Source organism: Trachurus trachurus, assembly GCF_905171665.1.
Source record: "Trachurus trachurus genome assembly, chromosome: 2".
Lineage (NCBI taxonomy): Eukaryota > Metazoa > Chordata > Actinopteri > Carangiformes > Carangidae > Trachurus > Trachurus trachurus.
Window position 1 is genome coordinate 14,718,805 of NC_139914.1, and position 11,691 is coordinate 14,730,495.

Consider the following 11,691-nt stretch of genomic DNA (forward strand, 5'->3'; position numbering starts at 1 on the left):
AAAAGGCAAATTAGATGAATTTACTGAACTCTGGATTATTTTAAACTTGTGTGTTTGATGATGTTGAGTGTTTGTCATCATGTGACCAGAAGCTTGTTCAAGTCCTCTACTGTTTGGCTAGCTTGCTAGCTTAGCTTAGCTTAGCTTAGCTTGCTAGCTTAGCTTAGCTCAGTACGGTCTCCACACGGCTTCGGCGGCGGCCATGTTTGTCGGCGAGCTGCTGTGGCTCGACTCCACCTCTACGCCCACTCCTCCTTCGTTCTGGTTGGGCAGCGACGGGTGTAGGAGCGACGACCCCGTGGAGGCGTTGGTGCAGGGGGGCAGGATTCTGGGGGGGGAATGCGAGTCCCCCCCCCCGGCCCCTCCCCCTCCTGCCCCCCCGGCCCCCGCCATCATGGAGAACTGGTACGATCCGGCGGCGGCGGAGTAGTAGAGGTGGTACGGCGACGAGGTGGAGGGGAAGGGCCCGTTCTGAGCCTGGTGGGGGGCGTTGGCCGGGTAGGGCGGGGGCAGGTAGGTGTGGTACCGCCCCGTCGGAGCGGTCGCCATGGCCGTCGCCATGGTGATGCCCAGGGCGCCGTTGGAGACGGGGTTGTGGTGGGAGTGGGTGTAGGTGAAGGCGGCCGCCGTGGGGGGGCCGTAGTGCACCCGCGGGTCGGGCAGCGAAGTGAAAGATCGTTCCAAGGTCATCCGAGGGTCGCCGAACGCTGTGAGGTCAGGACCTGAGAGAGGTCAAAGGTCAGAGGTTACAATCAATGCATCTACACACTTCAGTGCTGTATCGACCACTTGCACAATGTGATTAGCCTACATCTAACACTTTACAGCTAACTCTCTCATTCTACATTCATTTATGTTTTTACATGTTGTTAATAGTCGGTTCAGTTTGTATTTTTTTATATAGTAGTCAAAGCATTTTTTATCATTTAATCATTGATCGCATTTTGCCGTTAGCCGCCCCGCTAACTTAGCATACTGACTCAATGAAAATTAGAGGCTAAATAAAATTACAAACAACACTTTCATTCTTCATTCATGTTTGTACATATTGTTACTAGTGTAGTCGGTGCCGTTTTTATAGTGGTCGAAGCATTTTGCGATCATTAATCATTGATCGCATTTTGCCGTTAGCCGCTCGGCTAGCGAAAAGTCACGGAGAATTAAGACGTGAGGAGCAAAGAGAGGCTTAAAGAAGTCCTTCTAAACTCCGTAGAGCTGGTTGCCCTCTTCATAAACATTACGGTGTTTTTTATTTTTATTTTTTAAATAAAAGCCGAGCGGCTAACTAGTCGCTAACGGCTAGTTAGCCGCTAGCCAGGCGGCTAGTTAGTTATATTAAGAAGGTATTAAAAAATGATAATTATTATTAAAAAAATAAAAATAGGCTAATCTAAATACAGCAGCGCTATGGTAACGATGATCGCCGGAAGTAAACAACCCGTAACTGCGTCACACTACATTGTGTGGTCAATTATCTGTGTGTGTGGTTGTGATGCTAACGTGTGTTACCTGTGAGTCTCGAGGACAAGTCGCTGAGTGAAGAGCGGCCAGGTGAAAGGGGATTGGCCGAGTGGACGGTGGGCGTGGTTATCTGGCCAAGGTAGGGATACGATTGGTCGTAGGACCAAGATGGAGACGACTGCATCTGTCTGGAATCTGATGACACACAGAGAAATTGTTTCATTACCATTAAAACCTTCAGAGAGTTACTGTTGTACACATTATTATGGGATTACATCACTATGATGTCATCAGTATGAGCCATATTAGACATTACACATGTATCTTTACAGGCCAGTTCAACAAAACATGTAGCTATCGGTCATGTGACTGAAGCTATGGGGAAGGACCAGGAAGTAAACCTTGACTTTAGAATATTCTATAACAAATAAAAGAGTAGATACGAAATGAGTGAGTGAGGACAGAGAAAGGATAGAGAAAAGAAAGAGAAGAGGTGTCGAATGGCTTCCTGTTGCTATTCTCACTTTGAGAGTGATGAGAAAGAGAAGAGTGAGCAGGAAGGGCTGACGAGGTCTGCACCAGTCTGATGATCAAAGCCTGAGAGACCTTCATGTAAATCTCAGAGGAACAATTACTCTTTGTTACATTTCATTGGAAGCTAAATACAATGTTAAAGATCTCTGGACATGTTGTCATCACTTATCTGCATGGATTGTCATAATTATTATTACAAAATATTGTTTTTGGGGGCTTGTATTTATCATTCAGTGTTCTTTGTCCTGTTTTGTTGATATTTGCTGCTGCTGCAGCTGGAAATGTTCCTCGCGTGGGAAAATATAATAAAGGAATATCTGAACTTAATTTACATTATCCTAACTTAACTGATTTGATCTTAACTTATGAGATTAGAATCGGTTTAAATCAGCTTTTAAATGTATTTAAGGGATTTACTGATGTGGATGAAAGTACAAAATTCTTAGCTTCTTAACATAATGTCATGTATAATAATTATTGTCAGGGCCGTTGCTAGGAATTCTGGGCCCCCTGAAAGAATAGGCTACTAAACTGGGCCACTGACTACATATGTATTAAACTTTTTTTATTTAGCCTACTTTGTTTTGATGCTAATGCAGCATTACTATGAGTATTAGTCAGGGTCTAAGCAGAATAAATCAGTCATACAAAGATTAGACTACTGGGGTTTTTTATGGGCCCCACTGGGCGCTGGGCCCCTAGAGTTATCATCACCTTTCTCCGCCCTGGCCATTATTAATTATAATATTTAATATTATCTTTTTTTTCTTTAGAAAACTAGTGCAGAAGTGTTCAGAGGTTTCCTTTGTGGCTTCTTGAGTCTTTTTCTATTTGACCTTTTACCTTCTTTCACAATATAAAAGCAATATGTTTTGATTTCAAAAGTTTATGGCTTTTTTTTTCTTTTTTTTTTACATTGGCAGGTTAAAAGCTGCTAATTCCAGTGCTTGTTATTTATAGAAATTGCCAAAACCTACATGCAAAACAACTGTTCTCTTATATCCAGAGCAGCCATTGTCCCATCCAGATACAGGTTGAGTATAGCCTGTCATACTTTAACATATCTCAAAACTACAGTAGCCTATATGGAAGTTTTAAAAGTAGCATCAGTCTGAGAAAATCTGTTTTCTGATCTGAAGTTGTGTTTTTTTTTAGGTTTTGGTTTGAAATGTTTTTTCTCATGGTAGCACTTCCTGCCAGCTGACTCTCGTTTCCTCCTGTTGGCCGGCCCTGCTTCCTCACTCGCAGACACACATGCAAATACACACATCACCAACAAAAAAGAAAAGAAGAAAAGCTGAAGTGTATAACGACTGTGTGTGTGTGTGTGTGTGTGTGTGTGTGTGTGTGTGTGTGTGTGTGTGTGTGTGTGTGTGTGTGTGTGTGTGTGTGTGTGTGTGTGTGTGTGTGTGTGTGTGTGTGTGTGTGTGTGTGTGTGTGTGTGTGCGTGCGTGCATGCGTGCGTAAAAACGGATCGGAACGTCACCGCTGAAGAGGAACAGATACCGCGCTTCGGCGCCGCATCCACGGTAACGACAGGTGCGCGCACACGCACGCAAACACGCGGCGTGTGCATGGACACGTGTTGTGTGTGCGCATACACACACACACACACACACACACACACACACACACACACACACACACACACAGACCACAATAGGTCTCACTAAAACCACAAGGAGGAACATGCAGGGTTGATGTGAACTGAACGCACGAGTTTGGGACACACACACACACACACACACACACACACACACACACACACACACACACAAACAGTAGCTTTCCTGTTGTGTTCTGTATCTGTCTCAAACTGACAAACCTTAAACTGCTCATTAAAATAAAACTCAAAACAGAAGCAGCTGAATATTTTCAACCCAGACATCATTAAAATGACGAGTCCACTGGTGTCTGCTGCTTCTACATCTGCAGTAGCTACAGTCATAGCACAGAACGCTACGTAGCAACGGTTATTTCCTTTATAAAACACACCTGCTACACTGCAAAAACTCAAAATCTTACCAAGAATATTTGTCTTATTTCTAGTCAAAATTTAATTTCTAGTCAAAACAAATCTCATTCTACTTAAAATAAGACTCATCACATTAAAAAGCAGCTTGTTTTTAGACACTTTTTACTTCTTTCAAGCAGATTTTCACTTGAAATAAGTAGAAAAATCTGATAGTGGAGCAAGTTTTTCTTTCTTATTACAAACACTAAAAACTTGCTTTGACTGGCAGATTTTCCTACTTATTTCAAGTGAAAATTAGTTTGAAACAAATGGAAATTATCTAAAAACAAAACTTGTTAATGGGTCCATTTTCGATAAATTTATCGTTTTGTCTTTATAGTTATTTTGTTGTTATTATTTAGTGGTCGACTCGCCCAGCATTTCCTACTTTGGGTTTTGCGGATGCTGCCCGGTGGGTCATGAGAATAACTCAGCTGAATCACCGTTTATGGTCGGAACTACGACGGTATCTGATCGTCTTCGAACCTCCGACTTTCATTCTTGATGAATAAAAACATTCTTGGCAAATGTTTTAGCTTTTGTCCGTCTTGTGCCGGTCTAAGAAGGCTCATGGGAAATGTAGTGTGAAAATGCTTAGCTTTCCAAAACTCCTCGTTGTCCCTTTAAGCGTTAATTAGCGAGCATTAGCAAAATTAGCAAAAAAGCGTTAGCTGAGATCATGATCTCAGACAGTTTGATCGTTGACAGTTTTGTTGATGCTGTTGAGGAAATGTGCTGTTAAATGCTAAATGTTACGTTTACTGTTACTGTTATCTCAGTTCTGTGTGAATGTGTTTACGTCAGTGAATGAAACACATTAGCCTAGCCTAGCCTAGCTTCCCAAACCTCTCTTCAGGTGTATTTTAGAAAGAATGCGAGCTGCTAACAACTGTTGCACTGCAAAAATTCAAATATCTTACCAAGAATATTTGTCTTATTTCTAGTCAAAACAAATCTCATTCTACTTAAAATCAGACTCATCACATTAAAAGCAGCTTGTTTTTAGACACTTTTTACTCCTTTCAAGCAGATTTTCACTTGAAATAAGTAGAAAAATCTGATAGTGGAGCAAGTTTTTCTTTCTTATTACAAACACAAAAAACTTACTTTCACTGGCAGATTTTTCTACTTATTTTAAGTGAAAATTAGTTTGAAACAAGTGAAAATTATCTAAAAACAAGTTCATTTTTAGATGATGGAAAGAGATTAGTTTTGACTAGAAATGAGACATTTTGACAAGAAAGAAGACAAGTTTTTGCAGTGTGCTAGCATTCCTCAGAAACCTGTGTGTTGACTTTGGACCGTTTTCTTACCGGCAGTTATCTGAGAGTGCGTGGGGCCGGAGAAGGTGGCGGCGTTGAGCCCGGCGGCCTGGCGGGTGTTGGCCGAGGGTTGATGATGGTGATGATGATGATGGTGGTGGTGGGGGGGCGTCACCCTCATGGAGGTGCGTCTCAGCTGCTCCAGCTCCGTCAGCCGCTCCGAGAACGCCAGCGACCCGGGTTTCACCTCGTCCATCTTCTGCCGGTGACCTGGAGGAAGAGGAGAGACGATTAAGTCAGGGGTTCTCAACTCGTCTCACATGGTCATTAAGTCACGACCCACTTTTATAGAATTCAAACTGAGAATTATTTTTTAAAGCCTTTAAAAACTAAAAAAAAGTGTATTTCAGAGCACATGAATGAAACTGAGGAGTTACCATGACAACTGCATGTACGGAAGTGAATAAAATAATATCAAACTGCACAAAATGGAGACCAACAAAACGATATATTTGACTTCTAATGCATCTCTGCATTCAGAGCATGTTCACAAAAGTGAATAAATATCAAACTGCACAAAATAAAGACCCACAAAACAAAACCAGATTCACTGCATCAGGCCACATTAATAAGAAACTGATATCTTTGCATTCAGAGCAAATAATAAGAAAGTGAGGAGGAGCATTACAACTGCATGTGTTCACGTGTCTCGTGCCTTTCAAAATAAGTTATTTTTCAAAATAAAAGACATGTCCAACATCAGATGTGCATTAAATATTATTTACTTTTTTGACCAGCTGTCCACGACCCATCCAGAACGGGTCTAGACCCACTGCTGGGTCCCGACCCACCAGTTGAGAACCACTGGATTACGGTAGATAGTTTCTTTATTTCCTTATTTTTTGCTGATTTTAAATGCTCCTACATTTTTTTTGTTTGTTAAATAAAACAAACAAACATTTAGGGTATATTAAAATTATTTTGTAAAAAAAAAAATTAGAAAAAAAAAAGGAAAAAACTGTATCTTCATAATTTTCTCCTTTTTTACAGGAGATAAAAATCTGGATTTATAGCCAACAGCAGTTGCCATTTTTAGTAGTATTTGCTCTGTGGTTTCTTCATTTGAACCCTTATATAGATGGTAGAAGTTGTCTGAGTGCCTTTTTAAAGAGGAACTATTATATGCAAGATATTTAACTCACAAGGTGTTTTCACTGCATTCAGGCCACATTAATAAGAAACTGAGATCTTTGCATTCAGAGCAAATGGAGCAAATAATAAGAAAGTGAGGAGGAGCATTACAACTGCATGTGTTCACGTGTCTCGTGCCTTTCAAAATAAGTTATTTTTCAAAATAAAAGACATGACCAGCTGTCTGCGACCCATCCAGAACGGGTCTTTTGGGTCCCGACCCACCAGTTGCACTGCAAAAACTCAAAATCTTACCAAGAACATTTGTCTTATTTCTAGTCAAAACAAATCTCATTCTACTTAAAATAAGACTCATCACATAAAAAGCAGCTTGTTTTTAGACACTTTTTACTTCTTTCAAACAGATTTTCACTAGAAATAATCTGATAGTGGAGCAAGTTTTTCTTTCTTATTACAAACACAAAAAACTTGCTTTCACTGGCAGATTTTTCTACTTATTTCAAGTGAAAATTAGTTTGAAACAAGTGAAAATGATCTAAAAACAAGTTAATTTTTAGGTTATGAGTCTTATTTTAAGTGGAAAGAGATTAGTTTTGACTAGAAATGAGACATTTTGACAAGAAATAAGACAAATATTCTTGGAAAGATTTTGGGTTTTTGCAGTGTGAGAACCACTGGATTATGTCACATATTGTTCATCATCATCGTTGTAATCTGATTACATCACCCGGGGAGGATTACAGCTGCAAGTTACAGCCCCACACACACACACACACACACACTACACTGTACACGTCCACCGTCCATTCGGGGGAATCTGCAGAGTGTGTTTATGTGCGTGGTGGTGTGGTGATCTGTCACGCTGTCTGTGCCGTTGGCTGCACTTCAAAGCACCGAGGCTGAGCTCCAGTTACAGGCACTTCCTCCCAGTGGGGGAAGTGTGCGCTCGAGTGTGTATTTATACTGTGTGTGTGTGTGTGTGTGTGTGTGTGTGTGTGTGTGTGGGCGAGTTAGAGACGAGTGATAGTTATTCACAGCTGAATGGAGCTGGCAGGAGTTCATCCTCTCTTCGCTGTCGCCTCGTGTCTCTCCCGACCGGCGACCCCCTCGCTCCACTTTCATTTCACTTTCCCCTCACTTCACCTCCGTTTCACAGACATGAATGAGTGTTGTGTGTGTGTGTTGTCCCTCTGACACACATTAGTTAGTGTTTATGAGGCTGCTTCTTTGTGATTTCATCTTGCCATTAGAAATCCCCGTGTTTCAACACAACCGAGTGGGAGAGGAAGTCGGAGTTGCATCAGGTTCCTTATTGACTCACTCAGCTGAGACTGTTTGAAAGGATCACACACAGATGTTGATGTCCTCAGTGACTCTATTAGCTTCAACATGAGGGAAACTGCAAGTGATCGTATAAACCCACGACGACTCAGCAAGCTTGTAAATCTTACATTTGCTTACATTTCACATGAGGCTTGTGAGTTTAGCACTAAGTATAGCAACAATCATGCTCCAGATGAAGAGATAAACTTAGATTTAGGTTATTTTAAAGGGGATAGTTCAACATTTTGGCAAACTGGCCCATTGCCATAATCCCTATAGTCATAGCAGTAGGTTTGTTACCTTTAATTGTCGGTGCAAGCTGTTTTTAGATCGGCGGAGCAGAGCCGTGAGCTGCTCAGAGCTACGCTACGGAGGCTCATTATGGGATTTCTTGGTTTCCCTCATCAAACTCATCAAATACACAATCCAACAACTCCACAACGCTCTGGTGGACAAGTTGTGAGCTGCAAATTCACCACGCTATGAGATAATAACACAACGTTACCACACAGAGTTGTTGTAGAGGGAAATACAGAGACTGTTGATGAAAAACTGTCCCTGAAGGCAACGTGCATCAGCGGTTTTGCATGAATTTCCCTCTAAAACAACTCTGTGTGGTAACGTTGTGTTATTATCTCATAGTGTGGTGAATGTGCAGCTCACAACTTGTCCATCAGAGCGTTGTGGAGTTGTTGGATTGTGTATTTGATAAGTTTTTTTTAACAAACCTACTCCTAAGACTATAGGGATGCCAAAATGTTGAACTATCCCTTTAAGCTACAATTACTTTTTAAATGCAATGGCCTTTAGCTAAGAGAACATCACATCTTCCACTAGCATCACTCAGAAAGGAGCTGTGACTATTAGAGCTCAGTGATTTTGCTTTTGAAAGCATGTAAATGGAGAATTACATGGGACCCAGGATCGAACCCTGTGGGACTCCACCTCCTACTGTATGATGAGGATGTGTTTTTCTGTTTGTTGGTGAAACTTACGTCGCGGTTCTCTTGGACCATCCACTGTGATTTTAATGGCCCGTTGGTATGTGGCCACCTGAGGGGGGTTGGTGAACACTGTGATGGTCAGAGTGAAACTTTTCCCTAAAAGACAAAAGATACAAGAAGGAAAAAAAACGATATTAGCGTCCTTTTGTAAGCATTATTTGGAGCTCTTTCTTCCCAAATATCCACCTTAACCATTACATTACACACAGACAACATGCTAAATAGCCCAGAACACGCTAATGCTAACATGCTTTTTTCTGTCCAGTGGCCTTGTAACAAACAATTTGCAATTTTGTTGACACATTTGCTAATAAATTGACACAGTTGAAGAGACAATTGCATTTGCATAGTTGGCTCAACAGGTCATGGTCATAGGTCAGAGTTGAGCATGACACAAAACATGCTTAAACTAGCATTAGCACTAGCATAGTACTTTAATTGCAGTAGAAGACTCTCTGCACTCCTCCCGTTAGCAACGACAGCCCAATTATATTATAGCGAACAATGGAACTGTGTATTTTATTTTCACGTAAAACCTCTTTTAGGCCGTTTCTTTGGGTCTGTTCACAACACTGTATGTTGTAAATCTCTGGGCAGGGCTATTATGGGCTGGCGTTGCTAACGGGAGGAGTGCAGAGAGTCTTCTACTGCAATTAAAGTACTTAGGGGCTATTTGTAGATCATACAACCCCACTTTAAAAAAAAATGCTACTATCCCTTTAAATGCTAGTTTTAACTGCCATTGTGACTGAACCACTTGCACCGTGTTTTAACTCAGACCTGCTCTTCTGATGCAGCTCGACTTTTAATTTCTGTTGCTATAGTTACAGGCAATCTAAATCAATCTTAGTTTCTACTTTCTGATTTCTAAAAGAGACCGTAAACCACAGCTATGTTCACTTTTAACGGGACACCTGCCGGCCAATCAGAAGAGGAGGCTTGTACGTTATTTATACAGAGTGGATATAAAATACATGTTCACCATAGCAAGTGTTGGTATTTCACATTTATAGCACTTTGTGTGTGTGTGTGTGTGTGTGTGTGGGGAGAGGGAAAGGGGGGCACTCACTCAACACTTTGCCTGCTGTAACGGCACATAGCGCACACACACACACACATGTGCAAACCACCTCTGTTGCTACCACACGCAGACAACCTGATGCCACACACACGCACCACAGACTATTTGTAGGCAACGCCAGGTGTTACTCTCACTTCTTCCTCGCTCTGCTGCTCTCTTAACATTTTACATTTTAGTCAAACGCACATGTGATGAATGAGTTTTTAATTGACCGAAAAATGATTCCACTTTATGCTGTAGATGCAGGTTTGTGATGGGAAACATCACCCGTGGTTGGCTACACCACAAGCTGATGCTGCTGTGCATCGGTGAAGCATAAACCACAAAGACACCCAAACAGACATGACCAACTGCTTATGTTTCCTGTATGTGATTTTTTACTAATACCGAGCTAAACTTAGGTTTAAGTTTTTTTAAGCTCAGCTTCGCAGACATGAATCCAGTTTAACTGTCCGACACACAAACAGTGCATAATCAACCGATAAGTATGAACATGCAGCTATAAAATTAGGTTAGTAGCAATGGTATATGTCTGCAGACCTTCAAGTGGACAAAAATGTCCACCTCTGCCTATGGGTTTTTAAATGTATTTTAAGGTAAAACATTTTAACTAACAGATATCACCATGAAACTTCCCAAGTTTATCACTCACATTAAGAGAAATATTTTTTGTATTACAAGTTTTGTCAAATGTTATGTTTAAAAATGTAAATGAGGCAATATCTAATGCAATATGCGCTAATTTGCATATATTTCCAGAACCGAAATCTGAACAATGGATAAAGCTACTTTCAAAATTCTTGTTTTATTTTGTTGACATATTAGAGTCAGAAGTTTTTACAGAGGGGATTTTGGATATCTCTTTGTATCACTCTGTAAATGAGAAAATACTGTCACCAGCCCTAAAAAAATCTAATTTCGCCATGTTTTTAGTAATAAAATGTTGTATGAATGATATATCAACAATCCCCTCTGTAAAAACCTTCAGAATATAGACGATATGTATATAGATATAACTGAAAGCGTTGCCCTTTTGAGTGACAGGTGGGTGACGATGCTCGATTTGCATATTCTGCTCTGTACACATCTCTTTAGAACCACTGTAACAGGTTGTGTAGTATAAACACAGCAAAGGGAGTTTGTGCAGGTTGTTGACATAGAGAGTTTACAGTGACAGACGTTGGGAGGTGGCAACAACTGAGGTCTGTTGTGTCTATCAGTGAACACACACACACTTACTCATGCACACACTTGCACAAAAAAATGACTAGATCTTAAAGGAGTGTGTGTCTGACTTTTTATCTAGCCACCCCTATGTCTCTTTTTTTGTGTGTGTGTGTCATGCCAGGGCTTGCTGTCATTCAGCTCCCCTCACAATCGGCCAATCAGATGGAATCTCATATTTACATCGGAGTCAACAAAGCAATGTGTGCGTGTGTTTCCCGGAAAAAGTCTGTGTTTGTGTGTGCGTTTGTTTTTCTGTGTGTCAGATATTGTGAAAGAGCAAAATGAAGTGAAGGCCCTGTTTAATGTTTAAAAGAGGAACTAAAAAGAGAAAGGACTGAAAAGTAGTTGCACATGTCACACACACTAACATAAATAGCAGCATTAAGCTCTATCAAACTTATCTTAGTGCAGATTCAAGGATTGGGACGATGCCCGATCCTTTTTTAGGGATCGGGCATCGTCCCGATCCTTTTTTAGGGATCGGGCATCGTCCCGATCCTTTTTAGGGATCGGGTGTTATCCTGATTTTTGTCAGGAAAATACTGTACATATGTTTCTAAAACCACCATATACAAATATATATTTACTTATTAATTGGAAAGACCTTCAGTTTTTGTAAAGAATGTTTTCAGT

General features: G+C 40.9%; 1 protein-coding gene across 1 annotated transcript in view; it reads right to left on the minus strand.

Moving 5' to 3' along the window:
- Window positions 1–168: 168 nt before the first annotated feature.
- The window catches only part of runx1 (RUNX family transcription factor 1), a gene marked incomplete at its 3' end in the record, with an annotated part of 20,493 nt that continues 8,970 nt past the window's right edge, over window positions 169–11,691 (minus strand). The window contains exons 5-8 of the mRNA XM_083989087.1: window positions 8,742–8,846; window positions 5,323–5,541; window positions 1,510–1,656; window positions 169–722 (exon numbers count right to left, since the gene is read on the minus strand). Of these exons, the coding sequence (XP_083845213.1) occupies window positions 169–722; window positions 1,510–1,656; window positions 5,323–5,541; window positions 8,742–8,846 (1,025 nt within the window). The remainder of the gene's footprint in view (window positions 723–1,509; window positions 1,657–5,322; window positions 5,542–8,741; window positions 8,847–11,691) is intronic.